Raw genomic sequence first — 20,302 nt, 5'->3', positions numbered from 1 at the left:
ATCATAACCTAAAAACACATAAAGAACAATAGCTATAATAAAACAACAGTGTTAATATTTTAAAATGCTCATATTTACAGTCAGCTGGATTCTATATATTAATTTTGTGCATATCTTCAGTAGCTCACCTCAGGCAGAATGAGCTCTGTGATGAATTGCTGCTTCTCAGCAATAGAAGCAGGTGATGACGGCGTCTTGTCCAGTCGTTGGATGCTGCTAAGTCAAGCAAAAACAAATAAAATCAGTATATGTTGATAGAGGAGATTGATAATATAACAGCAATCTCACTGGCATATATGTACCTGAAAGAGCATGTTATTCCATCTACCTTTTTTTTCCCTCTTAGTCCTCTATATATTTGTAATATGTCAATAGGGTATGTCATTATGTCACTTCTTTCTGCCCAAAACAACAAAGCATACTACATACTTCACTAAATAATGCAAAAATAAATATATATCATTTTCTCTGTAATGTTTCCGAAGGGTCAGATCCAATCCTACATGTTTCCACAGATAAAGTCTGTTGGAAAGAACGCAGCCTTTCTCCAGATTTCTTTGCAAATCCTGTATTTGACTAATGTTTAGTTGTGTATAAAGTTTTATATTGTCTGAACAACTGTAAGCACCGTCGTGGCTAGAGTTAATTTTATCAGACATTTTAAAAATTTGTCTCAGTTTTAGTCCAGTTTCAATCGCGCTTATTAGTTTTTATCACATTTAATCAACCTCATCTAATATTTATTTTGTCAAGTTTTAGTCGACTATAAGTTGAGCATTTTAGTCTTTTAGTCCAACATAACATAATGTTTAGAAAACATAACTTTATTTGTCTAGTCTTAGTCAACAAAAACTGTCAATTTTAGTCTAGTTTGTCAGGACAAACATTTTACCCTTTTAATTTTGTCAGCAGATAATACTGAACATTGTTAGTAGTTAGTAGAACATTGTTAAATGTAGTTTAACATCGTTAAACTACATTTAACATTTAAAACTCATACTTAAAATATAACAATCCTATTTTATGTAGAAATTATTACAGGCATTTTTATGTTTACATGAATTTATTTATATTAATTTTGATGCCAATTCAAATCAAACATCCTTGTGATGGTAATCTGAAGACAAACAGAACAACATTTTTAGCTTGGAACCCCATTTTGATATCAGAAAACTAGCGACCCCAGACATTCAAAACACAATTTAACTTGTTTTTTATATACCACATTTAGACAATTTCATGTATGAAAATGCAGGTTAAAGTTGTTTTGAATTAAGTGTGGCATATTATTTTATCTACATGATTTGTTTTAGTACGTTTTAGTTTGCATCCATGTGTAGCTCTGAAGTGTTTTGTGTTCACTAAAGTTCGCTTGCAGCTACTAGATTAGCTCATACTTCTAATCTAGTTTGCTTAAATTAAACTTGCAGTCCAACTGAAAACATAGTTACCTGACCAGTATAACATGTCTAAGTTAGCAAAAATTCAACTTCACACATAATTCTACCAACAAGTGGCTACTATCGCTACAAGCTACGCAGCTAGTAAGTTAGCCAACGGTTTGTGGTCGGTTTAATGTTCTTGTTGGAAAATGACAGCCGTTGGTTTAATGTTACATTAAACAACCACCACCAAACGTTTTGTTAACTTACCACCATGTCTTTGTGCTGAACTGCGATGTGTCGCTTCATGTTTGTGTTTTTCCTGCTACGTTGTGCCCACATTCCTTCCCTTCCTTCGATCAAGCATACGTGTTTTTTTTTCCTTCTTTTTTTTTCCTTTTTTCCTTCAATCTAGCGAGAATTGGTCTATATATCATGTCTTCTCTTTCTCTGTAGCTCCGTGCAAAGCATGGCCATTAATGTTTTATTTTTACCTTTTTACCGTGACTCCACCTCCTGACTGACCCATGTGTGTAAACGTGCCTGCTGCATGTTTGAAGGGGGGCGTGTGTGAGTGGCCAAAGAACCGAGGAGGAGGTGGAGGAGACAGGGTTTTTAACAAAGTCATATGATATAATGTTTAAATTTTCGTCTCGTCTTTGTTCGTTACCTAAAATGCATTCTGATTTAGTCCCAGTTATTGTTCATTTATGGGTGTTTTATACAAGTCTAGTCTAGTTTTCGTCCGGTGAAAAATGTGAGTTGTGGGAAAAAATATTTTTGTTTAGTTTTCGTTAGTGTCGTTCAACCACTGACATACAGCACGGTCTAACAGTAGGGTATTAATAACTTTTATGCAACAAGGACTATATACGTTTATAATCCAAATACAAGTCGAGGCTGTACATAAAATCACATTAATCCTCTCATTATACTTACCATCTGGTTCATGCCTGGTGCAGGTTGCAGGCACTTCCCCCGTTCCCTTGTGCTCCAAAGAGCTGCTGCAGCACGGTTGAAGCAGTTTACGTCCATCAACATTTCTGTGCCTAAAGACATTTGTTTACGGTTATAAACGTTAGGCTGTGGAGAGTCGGGCCATCCTTTATATGACTCGGGAGTAACGGGTCCTCTCAGTGAGCGATTCGTTCATTTTCATGCGGTACCTCCTCTCGCCACATGGCAGGCAGCTGCATAAACTCAGTCAGTAGGTCAGGACAGGAAACAGAAATGATTTGTTCAGGACTCGCTCAGGTCCGTCTTTAGGTCCTCGTTCTTTTGTCACGAGACAGCCAGGCTGCTCAGGCTGTGTGGCGAGCAGCAAGTCGGGCTGCACGGTCTCGTTCTCGTTCTCGTTCTCGTTCTCAGTCTCGTTCTCGTTCATCATTCAGGCTGTTTGGCGAGCAGTACGTTCGCTCTCGGATTGGTCTCTCTAGTTCTTCTCTCTGTCATGTGACAGGCAACTCGGTCTCTGAACGGGTCTTCCTTCGTTCATTCACAGTTCAAGCTGTATCAAGCTCAGCAGTACGTTCGCTCTCGGCTCGGTCTCTTGTTCATTTGTCACGTGATAGCTACCGAGTCACTGTTTTGCACTGTTAAACAATGGCAGGGAGGATGTAGGACACAAATCACTTTATTGTGGTGTGTATTTGCTTTCCTACGTTTTCACATGGTTTGAATTGCTTGTGGCATTACCAGTAGTTTTGTTGCCTTCAGTATTTACTGCTTGAGAATCGCAGACTTTTTTACAACGCCACCTGCTGTAAAAATGAACGACATGACTCGTTCAATATTCGTTCACTTTACTGTTCGAGAGTAAAAAACCTGGGTTAGTGAAAAGAGTCGAACTTCGCATCACTAACGGTGACAAGAACTGTGCATTCTTACATGTGATTGGACTAATACTTCACAAGGGAAACGATTAGTTAGAAGAGGCGAGTGTCCCTCCCCCAGAGCCGTTTTTTTTTCCCCCCCTAATTTTTCAGAGTGTGAGTTTCAGAGTTTCAAATCAAAGCAGCGAGAGAACGCTGCCAAAAATCCCCCCCATCGCAACTCGCAGCGGCGCAGACGAAACTCCGAAAAGCGGATGTTGCAAAGTTACGAGCGCAAAAGTTCATCCGCCCAGATTTCAAAGTAAAATTTAATCCTTACAAAATGATGTTTGGAGAAGATTTTAACATTTCAAAACTCAGGTTTCAAGGTTTCAAAAGTTTTTTACGAACATGCACACAGCAGTTTTCAGATCTCATATTACAAGGTTTCAAAAGTTTTTTACAAACTAATGTGGTGGGAGAACAATGCCATATTTGAAACTCTGAAAATGTAGACTTGAAAACGGTAAGGTTGCAACAAGAGGTTTGAATCTCTGAAAATGTGAGGCTGAAACTCTGTAATATGCATGTTGCACTTATGAAAAATAAAAATTCAAATACAAAATTATGCTTGCAGAGATTCAAAATACTTTTCAAGGTTTCAAAACTTATTTTCAGATTTGCAAAACTTTATTTCAGGTCTTAAATTTTCAAACACTGACTTTCAAGGTTTCAAAACGTTTTCTTTCAGTTTCAGATTATGGCAGTGTTCTCATCCCATACTCATCAGGGGCCACTATCCTGCAGGTTTTGGATGTTTCCGCTGCAGCACACCTGAATCAGGTTAATGGCTCAACATGCTTTGGCAGAACTTTAAAAACAAGCTGCTGAGAAAAGCCATTTAAAGTGAATTAGGTGTGCTGGTGAAGGAAATCTCTTAAAACCTGCACAAGTTCAGCCTTGGAGGACTGGAGCTGGACAGCCCGGCAATGACGAAGCAGAACTTTCAGTCTGATGAAACTCACATTTACATGAAACTTGTGTGCTTCTAAATGATCTGTATAATAACTGATTTCTGGATAACAATTAGAAGAAGTTCATGGATGTGATTTAATGTGATGTGCAATCCATTTCCTCTTACATGAACATCTTCATGAGCGTCTGAGTGCAGCTTCTATGAAATGTAGATGGACACATGTGGCATATTGTACAGTAAGAAGGGCAGCTCATCTGGTAAGTTCTACATATTTGTGCTACTTTGTGAACGATGTGAAACAAGCTTCTTCTAGCGGCCGAGCAGGGCTCTATTTTTCTCCTGCATAAAAGCTGAAGCTTTGTTTCTGCGGGTCGTTGCACATGTAATGTGAAATGTTTGTTTCTGCTTGACTCTTCAGCTGTTACACGGTTTTTCTCCAAACTTCTAGTCTCATATCAGAGTCCACAAATTTAGCATTAATGATGTTTTTGTTTTAGTCTTTCTGTTCAACAAAGGATGTTAAATGTTAACGTGATTATTTCTTTATGGCAGTTTAGTGAGTTCTCCAGAGCCAGAAGCTTCAATAAAATGTTTCCTGTGGGACTATTTTTCATACCAGGAACCTGTATAAAAGAAATATCTTTCAATGTCAACATGGAGGTTTGAGCTTGGAGTCACATTTAGAGACAAAGTTTCTGAACAGACCAATAAAAAACTTGAAATGGAGCCATTACAAAGCTTGGCACAGTGTTATTTGACTGGAACTTTATAAACTGGATGATATTCATTTTCTATTTGTCACATGATGGAAAACTGTTAAAAAGCTTCTCAGCATCAATCATATGGATAAAACCAGGAATTCCTCCTTCCAAGAAAATGCACAAGGCTGCAGAATAAATACACCATGATTTCCATCATCTTCACATGGATGAAGGTGCTGAAGAGAAGACGTTGTGGCATCACTGAGAGGAATATTAATAGATGAATAACAATATTATTGTGTGGAACTGCTGCAGGATCATCGTTGCCAAAGCCACTAAGGTAAAAGTGTCCTTCATACTTGGGTTATGTGTTCCTGCATTGTTGTTAACACCCTGCTGCCACAGCTGAAGAGGAGTTTGTCCTCCTTGTGGTGAAAGACGTGGTTATTCCACCCATTCTGAAACTCACTGGCAGCCCTTTGATTTGGTGGCAAATAGATGTAATGAAGACAAACGTAGTTCATGAAGAGAAACTAGTACACCTTGCTCCTCCATAAAACTGAACAGATCAGCAAAATGAAACCACACAACTGGATTCAGTTCTGCCCACAATCTCTCAGTTCTTCTGCTCTGACCTGCAGTAACAACGCCGTCTATTTAATCCTCTCCTGTGATGCATGAAACGGCAACACCAGTGTTTTCCAGTCCGTCATCACGTCTCACTCTAGATGCTTTTCAAAGTTCTGATGCCACAATGAAAATGTCATAATGGAGGCTGTAAGGACCCAAGAGCAGACGAGAAGCCTTTAAATCACAAAAAGGTTTTATTTACAAAAAAGGTAATATGCTGGTGTCGGGGCAGGTTGGCAGGCAGGCAGACAGACAGTCGGGCAGGCAAAAACAGTGGAGTCCTCAGGGATCGCGAACTGGCAGGTGAAATTTCTGAACAGAGTTGAACCAAAAGTTATTTCATACAGGTCATGAGCAAAGAACCATTAGAAAGCTGAAGAAAACCAAACCTTTACCACACAAATGCAAGCAACGATCCGGCAGAGGTTTGTGAACAGACCAGGGCATAAATGCTGTTTGGGTGATGAGATGATTATCCACAGCTGTGAGAAACCTGCTGCCAGAGACAGACACTCCTCCTGCAAAGAAGGCACGCCCACTTCCATATGCGCACACACACACACACACACACACACAGACTACTGCCAGGATAAGCAGAGTCATGACAGAAAAGGGACAAAACACTTGAGGCTCTGCTGCTGTCTGGACCAGCGAGGTAGATAATGGTCCAACTGAAGCATCAACACAGCCGTGAAACATCATCTTCAGTCTCACCAGCGTGTGCTTTCCATCTATGTGCCTGAGAGAAAGTCACATCAGTGATTTATTAGTGGGAAAAGCAGAACAAGGCCCAGATTATACATCACAACTTGAAGACAAAACTATTTTAATGGCATTTTTCTTTCAAAGCTTCATTTAGTTGTATTTTCCTAAAACTGTGGATCCAGTACTTGTACTGATAGATTTACATTTGTATGTATTTTATGTAGTTCTGTGTATTATTACTACACGTGAACACGCTTAGCGAGTCTTCTTAAAGGACTTCCTGGTTTGAGAGTCACTTCCTGTTCAGGGAAGAACTTCCTGTGTCAGTGAAAGTGAGAGACACCAAGCAAACAACAAAAAGGGTTAAATACACAATATGTGTGTCAGAGGAGAATATATATGTGTGTGAGGACAATATATTTGTGTAAGAGGGTAAATGTGTGTGTATGTGAGAGGAGAATGAATCCTGGCCTCTATGGCCTCATAGACAGGTGAGGTAGACGTGGACAGACAGGTGAGGTAGACGTGGACAGACAGGTGAGGTAGACGTTGACAGACAGGTGAGGTAGACGTGGACAGACAGGTGAGGTAGACGTGGACAGACAGGTGAGGTAGACGTGGACAGACAGGTGAGGTAGACGTGGACAGACAGGTGAGGTAGACGTGGACAGACAGGTGAGGTAGACGTGGACAGACAGGTGAGGTAGACGTTGACAGACAGGTGAGGTAGACGTGGACAGACAGGTGATGTAGACGTGGACAGACAGGTGAGGTAGACGTGGACAGACAGGTGATGTGTGGTCAACTTCCAGATGAAAACAAGACTGATGGAGAAAAATCTGACTAATGGGTATTTTTCCATAATAGAATAAGACACAAAGAACTCAGAGTGAAGTCAGCTTCATCGCGATGGGGAGAGACGGTGGTTCAGGCACTGTTTTAAGCTGTTGCTGATACAGGCCTTTTTCATCAGTATCATATCAAAAAACAAAAACCCACGGCGAGTCCTCCTTTTATTTCTACGGCCCTAGTATGTGGAACAGTCTGCCTGAGGACGTGAGGGGAGCACCTAGTGTGGATATTTTTAAAAACAGACTCAAGACCCACCTTTTTAGTTTAGCATTTTAATCATTACTTTTATTATTACTATTGTATTTATTCATTTCTTTATTCTAAACACACAGGCTGTATTCAGCTTCTATTTATATTATTAATTCTCTTATTTCACGGGTTCTCTTATTTTATGGGTCTTAGCAATATTACTATTACTTTTATACCCAGGGTTGGTTTTTAGATTGTCTTAGATTTGGTTTTACAGTGTTTTATCTCAGTGTTTCCCCACACCACTAGACCCCAGAATTTACGACAGCGTTTCCTTGGTCCTTTTAACTTGCTTTTATCCTCTGTGATGTGTGTGTGTGTTTGATGGGGGGGGGGGGGGGTTGAGGGGATGGGGCTTGCTGCTATTGGGTTGGGGTTCTGGGGGATTTTACCATCTGTAAAGCACCTTGAAAGGTATGAAAGGTGCTATATAAATAAAGTTTGATTTGATTTGATTTGATAGAGAATGCCTCTGTGTATTTTAAATTCTTTCTCAAACCGTATGCGGAAATCATCCACTTCTTCATTTGGCTTCTGTTTTACAGCTGCAAGGTGGCTTTAATTAGCCATTTTCTTAAAGGCAACACGCACACGGTCAAAAAGTGCATCTAGCTGAGTTTTATAGGCTCCAGTTATGTCACCATCTGCTGGGTAGGGGCTAACTGCTCCTACCGCATCTCTACCTGTATAATCTCCTCTCACTCTGCCCCAGTCTTTCCCCAAAGAGGACATCATAGCTTCTCCTGCCTCGTGAGCATTCAGTCTGTAGGAATGTATAATGTCAGTTATGTCCTGGACAGGGCCTGGTGCGGGCTGAACAGGTTGGTCCCGTCTCCTTCGGTAGACGGGACCGGTCTCGTTATCACCAGGTCTTACAAAAGCTGTCATAGCAGCCTCTTCGCCCTTCTTTCTTTCTTTAGACTTTCTAATATTATCCCTGCGAATCTTAGACTCCTCTAACCACCTGTGCGCACTCTCCAGCTCCTTCTTTTTTTCATCTGCCTTCTTACCAGTCTTACCACTTACACTTGCTTCCAGCTTATCTACTACTGTCTGCCACTCATCTACCTTCAACTTCCCTGTCACCCCATATTTGGGGACCCATTTTTCCAGAAACTTGACGTTATCCGGATTCCTCTGATTCATGTACTTCACATCGCCCTCTAAGGCGACTGAAGATTCACTGTTTCCCATATTGGGTCTGCGTTGTGTTATGAAATTATGACCTTAATCTCGAGAGGTAAATTGACCTACTTCACCAGACCACTGGCTTGTGTTATCACCGTCAGGTTTCCACCAGTGCGATGCTTCAGTCAAATCTACTTCGAGCACTCACTCTCACAGTCACTCACTCACACACACTTCTGCCTAGGCTCTGTCCCTGTGACTTCTTTCAGACGCTTTACCTTTAACACTGCTCCCAAGGGTTCTCTGGCATGCGTTTTTACACTGCTCCCAGAAAATTTCTGGCGTGTTCTATAGTGCTGCTCCCAGACTTAGTCTGGCGCACTAAGTGACTGCTCCCAAGAAAAAACTTGGCGTCTATAGCACTGCTCCCAGGAACCACTTGGCGTGTTTTACCAACACTGCCCCAGATTTAATCTGGCGTGTTATAACAAAGACTGCTCCCAGGTTTAACCTGGCGTCTATTATTTCTTTCCCTAGCGTCACTCTCTTGCTTATACTCACTCCGGGTTCGGTGTCGTCCTCAGTCACGGATCCCGTCAATCCACCGCTGGCAGGATGAGCATGAAGTAAATCACCGGCCTGTTGGACAATTCAGTCGTCAGGTCTTTCCTCTCAGCCGTCCTGATGATGGCTGCCCGCGCGGGTTTCGGTGTTCAGGCCTCCTCCTGTCAACGAATGGGTCTGTTGGGATCCGGGTCGCGGCACCAAAAATGATGGGTATTTTTCTATCATAAAATAAGACACAAAGAACTCAGAGTGAAGTCAGCTTCATCGCGATGGGGAGAGACGGTGGTTCAGCACTCAGAGAGTGTCTGGTGTCAACTCCGAAGTCTCAACCCCAGTGCAGCCTCTTTATTGAGCAGCTATCACACTTCAGTAAAGCAAGCAAAGTTCTCGCAAACTTCAAACAGGGAAACACATCAGCATACAACACTTTATGACCCTTTTCACACAGAGCTGTGACCACCACATCCTGTCCTCTGCAGGGTGGGTGAGACAACAAATCATTACCCATCCTTAAGGGAGAAAGTTTAAACTGTTAACTTTAAACTGTCAACTTTGCTTACTCTAACACTGACCCTTCAGATTCAGATGAAATGAAGTCCTGGTCCAGGTCTTTGCAGGTCTGTTAATGAGTCCTTCATCTCAGCCTGGTGGGTTAAAGTGTGGAAACATGGAGACATGCAGGACGGGGTCCTGAGGACCAGGATGGAGAAACACTGCTGGAGAACATCTCAGTGGTGCAGGTGAGGCTGTTAAAGAGGAGAAGGAAGCTCTGATGTTGCTCCTCCTACCTGTAACCCCTCCTATCTGTAAACCCTCCTACCTGTCCTCCTCCTACCGATCCTCCTCCTACCTGTCCTCCTCCTACCGGTCCTCCTCCTACCTGTCCTCCCTCCATCACAGGTAGAAATGTGACTCATTCCAGGAAGCAGCTCACCTGTGTATCGGTGGAGATTCTTCTTCTTCTTCTTCTCTGAACAAACTGTAAGTGTGAACTTTCCTCTTTGTTTCTGGAATGTTTGGAGAACGTGTTCACTTCTGATTTCAGCTCCAACTTTGATCTCTGCTGTTTGAAGACAAATCTACATGATGATCAGATTATTGATTATTGATCCTGGAATCAAAGTGTGGTCTGCACCAGATATTCTGTGATGAAATTGTGATCATGTAATTAAACAAAGGACTATTGTAGAGATGGGGACAATAAAAGAAAAAAGAATGCATTGCCTCTAGCACTACATGTCAGCACCTGTGTCCAATAATTAATGATGACGTCCCATCTTGTTAGAATTCTTTATTGTGTTGTTCTTACTCTCAGATGTAATTCACTATGGAGAAAAGCATATGTTTAATGACTGTAGAATAGAAAAGAATAGAATAGAATCAGCTTCCTGCTGCTTCCAGTGAAACACGGATCCTTGGATCAAACTGCTTTAGTAGATAATGAGGCAGAAATGTTGCTGCAGAACAACTTGAACTTTGAGCCTCTCTTTATGTTTCCAGTAACAGGAGTCAGAGAAGTTTTACAAGCTTCATGTTGCAACATCATTTCCTTCATCATCGTTCACCTTCATGTTATTTCAGAAACATCCGTCTTTTCTGTTTCATGTCTTCTTAAAAATCTCCTTCATCTCACAAGCAGCCAGCAAGGCCTCCACCTCCACTATGTTTACATCTACTTTACTTAGAGCTGCCAGAACACGTCCATTTATCTGTGGATCAGTAGAAATAAATTCATCTTTAGCTCATTTTTTCAGCTAGAAAAAGCTGAATATTTTACACTAGTTCACACATGACAGTAAACTAAATATCTAAAGCATTTCCAGCTAAATAAGGTGGAAAACATCACCTTCATCTCTAGAAATGATCCACACATTGTAGAAAACAGTAAAATGTCTGAAAGATGAACAATATTCTGGTGAATAATGAAGCAGTTTGGATGTAGTTTTAATCTAAATTCATGTGTAATCAGCTGAAGTGGCTGCAACCAGTCCCAGCACCAGGAGAAGCTAACAGGCCGAGCAGCTGGTGGTTGCCATGGATACGTGGCTCCTGTCTATCAGTGAACTTTGACTTGTTTATAAGAGGATGAATCCCGGTTTAATCATTCATTATCTGGCTTTTATGAAGCAGATTAGATATAGATGCCATAAAATGTTTTCTCCTCTACTAAAGAAAAAACCTTCATGCCGACACGTAACCCTCATGTTCTGTTAGAATAAATTACGTTGGGACTGTTATCTACTAAACTTCTAGTTTGAACTTTAAGCTGTAATAAAATGATGAAAGATTCTTTTTTTCAGTTTTTTTTCTTTTCATTAATATCATGATTAATGCATCTGCATAAAGAATTAAGATGCCAGTTTTGAACAAACACCAGTAGCAGCTTTATGGAAAAACATTATAATTAAATATTGAAAAAACTAATTAGACCTGCATCAGTATCAGAAAACCAACTGGTCCATCTGATAGAAACATGAGAATATTCATTTAGTTTCATTAGTACTTTTAAAATAATGTTAGATTGAATTAAAACCTGTAAAAACCAGTTGGTGTGAACTAAAAACTGCACTAAAATCATGACAAATTAACGCCTTGATGCCTGTGGATGTAAATTTACGACAAACCTTATCAGTCTATACTAATAAATTAAGCTAGACAATGAGCCACAAATACTACGGTAACTTAAAGAACACACACTCACAGACAAACACAACTTGCAAATATCTGTAGAGGTAAATTTTCTCACAGCTGAAAAAGTTCAAGAACTGATTCTAACTACCAATATAACAATAATAATAATAAATTCTATCTGAAAGTACACAGCAGCTGCTCTTTGTACAGCAGATGATGGAAAGGAGGATTTCAGTTGATGTTCAGATGAATGATGTGTGTTTCCTCTGCAGGTGAAGGTAGAAAGTGTGTGTGAGCTGATGTGAATCCAGCATCATGGATCAGGGCAGAGAGGAGGGAGTCCCTCCCTCTAAAACCACTCAGAGGTGAGATGTCCATCTCTAACTGTCCATGACTCTTCTCCATGTCAGAGATCACAACTCACATCACCAAACATCTGGATTCACAGGAACCAGCCTGAACCTGGACCTGGACCTGGACCTGGACCTAGACCTGGACCTGAACCTGGACCCAGCTGTTTGTCCTTCAAGAGCGACCGGTCGAAGGAACTTCCTCTTCATTTTAAATCAGAGCCACAGAGGTGAGATGTGTGAAATTGTTGCATCAGTTTAGTTTTATTCCATCTTGTGTTTCAACTCAATAATAATAATAATAATAATAATAACAATAATAATAATAATAATAATAATAATAACAATAATAACAATAATAATAATAATAATAATAATAATAATAATAAAACTATAATAATAAATAATAATAATAATAATAATAACAATAATAATAATAATAATAATAATAATAACAATAATAATAATAATAATAATAATAATAAAGGATATCTTCAGTATTTAAGGTGAAATATCCAGATGAAGCTCTAATAATAAACATGTGAGTTTTATTAAATATTTCTTGTGAGCTGAGAATAATCAGGAGGATTCTGTCTCAGTGCAGGAAACATAGAATCTCCATAATTCAACTTTCTCATCTGTGGAACGTCGAAGCAGACGAGAGTTTTTCCTCCTCTGGAAAAAGGAAACAGATTCTGGACGTTTTCCAGAAGTTCAGGAGATTCTCTGAACCTCAGTTACTAAGTGACCTGCAGTCAGTTTGGCTCCTCACAAACACACCAAACTTTTTCTTAGTGGAAAACTCCAACATCAAACACATTATACTGGGAGCTGCCCAGTCTAACCAGTCTCATCCAAGCACACACTGGCTGTGGCTGCCTTGCTCCAGGGCACCTCAGCACAGAGCTTCATGAAGGTGTTGGTGAGAGCTTCCTAAAAGCTGGAAGCAGCTTCTCCATGTGACAGAATGTGATGTGATTCTTCCTGATTCCTCCACAGAGTGGACCAGCAGAGCTCAGAGCTTCCCAGTGGTCAGTCTGCCCAGCAGCATCAAACACAGCTGGACTCCATATTTATGGTCTGTACATGTACAACAACTACTTCTCCATCTCTTCTGTCCACATCATCTCCATGCTGACCTTTGTAGACCAGTGGATTGTCAGTGTGTCCAACATGGATCTGATGTTTGGCTCCATGATTTCAGTCTGATTGTGTCCTTCATATCGTTTCTCTTCCAGCTGCTGGAGGACAACATGATCACTTTCATGAAGAAGGAGCTAAAGAAGATCCAGACGTTTCTGAGTCCAGATTACCCAGAATGCTCAGTGTTGGAGGGTGAGGATGAGGAGCAGAGGAAGAGCAGCAGAGAGGCGTTAGTGAAGATCACAGTGGACTTCCTGAGGAGGATGAAGCAGGAGGAGCTGGCTGAGCGTCTGCAGAGCAGTAAGAGGATTTCTCTAAAGATTGAAGCTGCTGGATAAACGACACATTTACTGATGTCTCAACACACGAACATCACATATTCACATCCTCATTCCTCAGAGGCTTCAAATCTTTACTGACTCTTCTTATTTCTTCTTTTCTTTCAGAATATTTTTCTCCAGCTTGGCAACGTAAACTAAAATGTGGTCTGAAGAAGAAGTTCCAGTGTGTGTTTGAGGGGATTGCTAAAGCAGGAAACCCAACCCTTCTGAACCAGATCTACACAGAGCTCTACATCACAGAGGGAGGGACTGCAGAGGTCAATGATGAACATGAGGTCAGACAGATTGAAACAGCATCCAGGAAACCACACAGACCAGAAACAAGCATCAGACAAGAAGACATCTTTAAACTCCCACCTGGAAGAGATGAACCAATCAGAACAGTGATGACAAAGGGAGTGGCTGGCATTGGGAAAACTGTCTTAACACAGAAGTTCACTCTGGACTGGGCTGAAGACAAAGCCCACCAGGACATCCAGTTGACATTTCCACTGACTTTCAGAGAGCTGAATGTGCTGAAAGAGAAAAAGTTCAGCTTGGTGGAACTTGTTCATCACTTCTTTACTGAAACCAAAGAAGCAGGAATCTGCAGCTTTGAAGAGTTCCAGGTTGTCTTCATCTTGGACGGTCTGGATGAGAGTCGACTTCCTCTGGACTTCCACAACAATGAGACCCTGACTGATGTTACAGAGTCCACCTCAGTGGATGTGCTGCTGACTAACCTCATCAGGGGGAAACTGCTTCCCTCTGCTCGCCTCTGGATAACCACACGACCTGCAGCAGCCAATCAGATCCCTCCTGACTGTGTTGGCATGGTGACAGAGGTCAGAGGGTTCACTGACCCACAGAAGAAGGAGTACTTCAGGAAGAGGTTCAGAGATGAGGAGCAGGCCAGCAGGATCATCTCCCACATGAAGACATCACGAAGCCTCCACATCATGTGCCACATCCCAGTCTTCTGCTGGATCACTGCTACAGTTCTGGAGGATGTGCTGGAAACCAGAGAGGGAGGAGAGCTGCCCAAGACCCTGACTGAGATGTACATCCACTTCCTGGTGGTCCAGACCAAAGTCAAGAAGGTCAAATATGATGGAGGAGCTGAGACAGATCCACACTGGAGTCCAGAGAGCAGGAAGATGATTGAGTCTCTGGGAAAACTGGCTTTTGATCAGCTGCAGAAAGGAAACCTGATCTTCTATGAATCAGACCTGACAGAGTGTGGCATCGATATCACAGCAGCCTCAGTTTACTCAGGAGTGTTCACACAGATCTTTAAAGAGGAGAGAGGACTGTACCAGGAGAAGGTGTTCAGCTTCGTCCATCTGAGTGTTCAGGAGTTTCTGGCTGCTCTTCATGTCCGTCTGACCTTCATCAAGTCTGGACTCAACCTGTTTGAAAAACAAAAAAAACCTTCTAAGATGCCCACAAAGTTAAAGAAACCAGATTCAATACATCTCCATCAGAGAGCTGTGGACGAGGCCTTACAGAGTCCAAATGGACACCTGGACTTGTTCCTCCGCTTCCTCCTGGGTCTTTCACTGCAGACCAATCACAGTCTCCTACGAGGTCTGATGACACAGACAGGAAGTAGCTCACAGACCAATCAGGAAACAGTCCAGTACATCAAGAAGAAGATCAGTGAGAATGTGTCTGCAGAGAGAAACATCAATCTGTTCCACTGTCTGAATGAACTGAATGATCGTTCTCTAGAGGAGGAGATCCATCAGTTCCTGAGATCAGGACGTCTCTCCACAGATGAACTGTCTCCTGCTCAGTGGTCAGCTCTGGTCTTCATCTTACTGTCATCAGAAGAAGATCTGGAGGTGTTTGACCTGCAGAAATATTCTCCTTCAGAGGAGGTTCTTCTGAGGCTGCTGCCAGTGGTCAAAGCCTCCAGCAAAGCTCTGTAAGTACATATATAGCAGGATGTGGAGAAATATACTGCTGCTGGTATAAGGGTACATCATGGGACAGATTATTACTTGTCTTATTATTTCCTCTTCAGACTGAGCAGCTGTTCCCTCTCAGATGAAGGATGTTCAGCTCTGTCCTCAGTTCTCAGCTCTCCGTCCTCCAGACTGAAGGACCTGGACCTGAGAATCCAGGACTCAGGACTGAAGGAGCTGTGTGATGGACTGGAAAACTGGAAACTGGAAACTCTCAGGTCAGGTTTCTCTGCTGCTCTCACATGTTTTTCCTCTGTTTCAGCTTCAAACATCTCTGTGATGGAATAATCTGCAATGTTTTCTAAACTACTTTGAAATATTGTGAATGAAATATGTCCAGAGTAACGCATCTTTTAAAATGAAGGAACATGTGTTTTATTTAGGACTTAAAGGTATAAATGAGCCTCTGGTTAAATAAAGAAGCTCTACTTTGTGTCTCAGCTTTGGTTGAAACGTTGCTCGTCCTGCTTGTTCATCACGTTGTTTCCATCCAGTGGTTCAGTCACATAGTAAACAGAATCACCCCCAATGCTTCTTCCTGCCTAAACTCCTTTACCCTGATGGAAAACATCATGGAGTTTAGGAAAGGTGGTGGGATAAATTCAGAGGATCCAAGAAAAGATGACAGCGTTGCATTGAGAATCCGACCACAATGAGCCTCACCTGTGGTTTTATTCTGCAGCTCTGAAACTACAGATGTTCAATAAATATTCTACAGAAAGGGATTCAGATATTTCATCTAATGCAGTCTGACCACACTGACATGGAAACTATATGTCATGTGGACGTGTTCAGATATAAAATATGACTTTATAATCAAGCTTGGTGATTAAAGGGAAGGAAAAGTAAAACATGTTGTCACAGCTGCTCACACACACCCCACTGTCCTCATATATGTCCACACATTTACCAGTTAGTACAACTGGATAAACACCAGCATTGCTTCCAAGGCTGCAGCCAGAATGAAGTGTGTTATGGAATTATCTCCTTTCATAAAGGAAGCTACACTGTTCCTCAAAGAGGTCATAAAGAAAGCATTGGAGCAGCTTTCATTAGCATCTGATGGTTTCAGACAGCTCTTACCATGGCTGCTGCTCACACACTTCCAGGTTCTTCACTCTGTAAGGAGGTTCTGGAGCAGACTGGACACTTAGACCAGACCAGGGATGGTGTATCCATACTCTGGAGTCCATACTTTGATTTCAGCCAGTCAGATATCAGATCTGATACTGTGTGAATATGGAGATACCGCTCTGCTGAGACAAAAAAGACATTTGTTTTCACTTCTGAGAGTTTTAGACACTAAAATTGTGTGTGAAGTCCAGCAACAGTTATTCCTTCTGTGTCACATGATCATGGCAGCTGATCGTGGCTTCAGATGTCAGGATGTCATGATGATGCTGCTTCTGTAAGTGATGATGAGGTTTAGATATTTTACTGGTTTAATGCAGGTTATTACACAATATATTTTATTATATTTAACATATTACTATTACTTATAGTTTATTAACTTTCCATTTAATTAGAATAACCTTATTAATCTGTAGTTTAACTATTTTATTATTATTTTAAAAAGATTTTATATTTTTAAATGTAAATCATTATAATTTATTATCGCTTTAAAAGCCTCTCAGGTATTTATATTTGTGAGTTTTATTTATGTTTCATGCTGCCGTTGTAATAAAGATAATAATACACACTGTAATCATGATTCTCCTTTAAGGGCCAAGAAGCATCAACATCGGTATCAGTATTGATGAAAAGTTCCATAAACTAATGGTATCGTACTGACGGGGAAGATTTTGGTACCGCCGTCCCTAGACTAGACGGACTAGACAAGACCAGGGGTCTCATTTATAAAACTGTGCGTAGGATTCTTACTAAAAGTGTACTTACGCCCAAAACCGGAAGTTGGCGTACGCCATAAAATATTCTGATTTATAAAACCGTGCGTACGCACAGGTGCAAGCAATTTCCCCTTTATAAATCACACTCGTCCTTGAAGTTTGCGCAGGTGAATTTGGCTCATGTTCCGCCCACTACACACCCACTTTCCACCATAAATGGTCAATGCAAAGTACCTCAGCGTGTATTAAAATGAGCCAGCTGATCCATGTTGTGATCCATGAACAACGGCAACCGCAGGGAAGCGAACCAAAAAACGCAACTTCACAGAGGCAGAAATCGATGCATTAGTGAGTGAGGTGGAGAGTCGAAAAATTATTTTGTTTGGTAGCCACAGTAGTGGCGTGACAAATAAGAGTAAGTGTCGTGAGTGGCAACACATAGTTACCTCAGTTAACTCTGTGAGCGGGACAGAGCGGACCATGGCGAGATCAAAAAGAAACCATCAATGAACTGAAGGAAATCAGAACAACACTGCATAATTTGTGTGACATTATGTTCGACATTTCAAACACATTAAAAGAGCTTGTGAAAAAGTGAACCTTATTGTCTGCTTAATCGCTGCATGACCTCCTCACGGAGCCGTGCCCCGTGTTGGAACTCCCTGTGTCTGGGAGGGGGCTGTGGGTGAGGGTCGGCATTCCGAGGAGGGGGGAGGCCAGGAGGTAGTTGGATGCCGTGCCTCAGTGCCAGGTTGTGCAGCACGCCACACGCCCTCACGATCCTGCGCACCTTTTGGGGATGGTACAATAATCTACCCCCTGACGCATCCAGACACCGCCACCGGCATTTTAAAAGGCCGATGGCGCGCTCTACAGTTGAGCGCGCACGGGAGTGAGCGGTATTGAACAGGGTCTCCTCTGCGCTCTGGGGGTTTGGGAAGGGGGTCAGGAGCCAGCGCCGGAGGGGGTAGCCACTGTCCCCTGCATTTCAATGAAACAGTGCATCAGTGGTCTGCATCTGGCTAAGCTGGTTGTCAATATAAAGTTATTGTCTTACCAAGAAGCCAGCCATCACGTACAGCGCCTGCCTGCAGTCTCTTCCCTACACTGCTTTGCGCTAGGATGTAAGAGTCATGTGTAGAGCCAGGCCATCGTGCAACTACATTTGTCAACATCATGTTGGATTGACATATGACTTGAACATTGATAGTATGCACATGCTTCCTATTGACATACATGAATTCATCGACATATGGGGCCCTTATAGCAATATGAGTGCAGTCAATTGCGCCGATCTGCTGCTACACCCTCCCCCGTGCCGCACCCACAATCACTCACCACCACACAATCACGCCACACACAACCCTCCCACCATGCCCCGTGGGGGAGACCCCAGGCCCCAGGCGGACCAGCGGACAGCGAGCCCCAACCCCCATAGGGCCAGCAGCCCACCAGCGCAGCTACCCCGGTACCCGGCCCCGGGGCAACCACCCCCACCGCCCGCCCCCCAGCCACACACAGGGGGAGCAGGGGTGTGAGAGGTCCCCATTACCCTCTCCCTCCCCACTCCTGACTGTTTATATAGTGTGTGTTGTGTGCAATTAAAATTGAGGGGCAGTGACTGCAATGAGCCGGGAGCCGGGCCACCTAAGTGGCCCCGCCCGCCATGCACTGCATGCCATGCCCCCCAGGTGTTGTTTGTGTGTTGTATTTCTTGTGTTTTGGTGTCTAGGTGCAATTAAAACTGAGAGGCGAGCAGCCACTGGGTAAATGGTAAATGGTAAATGGTCCGTATTTAGATAGCGCTTTTCTGTACCAGGGTACCCAAAGCGCTTTACAGTATACAGCACATTCACCCATTCACACACTGATGGCGGAAGCTGCCATGCAAGGCGCTCGACCACGACCCATCAGGAGCAACTAGGAGTTCGGTGTCTTGCCCAAGGACACCTCGACATGAACACGACTTGGCCGAGGATCGAACCGGCAACCCTCGGGTTACAGGACGACCGCTCTACCTTGCGGAGCCACGCCGCCCCAAGGAGCATCCAAGGAGACCACTGAATGGTCTCCTCCGTTCCACCCTGCATGGCTCCACGCCTCCCAACTCCGTACGTGTGTGTGTGTGAGACAGAGAGAGCGGGAAGTAAGAGGGGTCCGGGGATGTACGTCCAGAGGGAAGCAAACTTCCCTCTGGATGATGAGCCTTTAGTGGCATTAGGCACCCCTGCTCCCCAGGAGGCCCCCCAGGGCAAGACAGGCCAGGAGAGGCCGCCCCCCACGACCGGGCCATTCAGGGACCGCAGCCAGTAAGCAGCCACCCACCCCAGAAAGTTCCCACCCTCCCACACTCCTAACGGGGAATGAGAGGATGGGGACAGCGGCAGACCCACAGCACACCACCCCCAGGCCCGCCCAAGCCCCCCCCCCACAAGTGCACTTAACCCCGCCCCAACCACACACAGAAACACATGCACACACCTATTTCCTTGCACACTCCCACTCATCATAACTCACATATGCCCTCTCAGCACATATTTATTTTATACGTTAAAGACTAAACTACCAACATCATTACTGTAATTTAGCAGACGCTTCTCACCAAAGCGACTTACTGTGGGCTGTAGCGTTAGGGTGGAGTTAATATTCACCCCTGTCCGATTCGAACTTTGGTCTCCCTCATGGCAGACGGATGCCCTGCCAGCTGTGACATCCAGCCACACCATCCTCCTCTCTGGCATGTCTTCCCTCTGACACGGCGTTGACAGCATCTCCACCTGCTGCCCTCCTCCACCTTTCTGACCCTGGTGATGACCAAGTCGCCCCCACCAGATAAAACCTGTTCTAGTTTTCCAACGTGGTCCATCAGGATCTCGGTCTGACATTCCAAAGAAATCCTCCTCTTCCATCTTTTCCCTCCTGAGCAATCATGGAAATGATGTGATGAAAATGTATTACAGGCGTTCACCTGACCTTTTATAGCCACCATGTGGGCGGAGCAAGGCGCTCCCTCACCTGCACCAACATTAGAGTTGATTGTGAT

General features: G+C 43.0%; 1 protein-coding gene across 1 annotated transcript in view; it reads left to right on the top strand.

Moving 5' to 3' along the window:
• The first annotated feature begins 11,184 nt into the window (after positions 1-11,184).
• The window catches only part of LOC121628274 (NLR family CARD domain-containing protein 3-like), a 28,963-nt gene continuing 19,845 nt past the window's right edge, over positions 11,185-20,302 (top strand). The window contains exons 1-6 of the mRNA XM_041967279.1: positions 11,185-11,210; positions 12,111-12,212; positions 12,982-13,060; positions 13,221-13,425; positions 13,572-15,372; positions 15,472-15,630. Of these exons, the coding sequence (XP_041823213.1) occupies positions 11,185-11,210; positions 12,111-12,212; positions 12,982-13,060; positions 13,221-13,425; positions 13,572-15,372; positions 15,472-15,630 (2,372 nt within the window). The remainder of the gene's footprint in view (positions 11,211-12,110; positions 12,213-12,981; positions 13,061-13,220; positions 13,426-13,571; positions 15,373-15,471; positions 15,631-20,302) is intronic.

Source organism: Melanotaenia boesemani, chromosome 2 (assembly GCF_017639745.1).
Source record: "Melanotaenia boesemani isolate fMelBoe1 chromosome 2, fMelBoe1.pri, whole genome shotgun sequence".
In the NCBI taxonomy this organism is placed as follows: Eukaryota; Metazoa; Chordata; class Actinopteri; order Atheriniformes; family Melanotaeniidae; genus Melanotaenia; species Melanotaenia boesemani.
The sequence above is the reverse complement of the archived record's forward strand: the minus strand, read 5'-3'. Positions and strand labels throughout refer to the sequence as shown.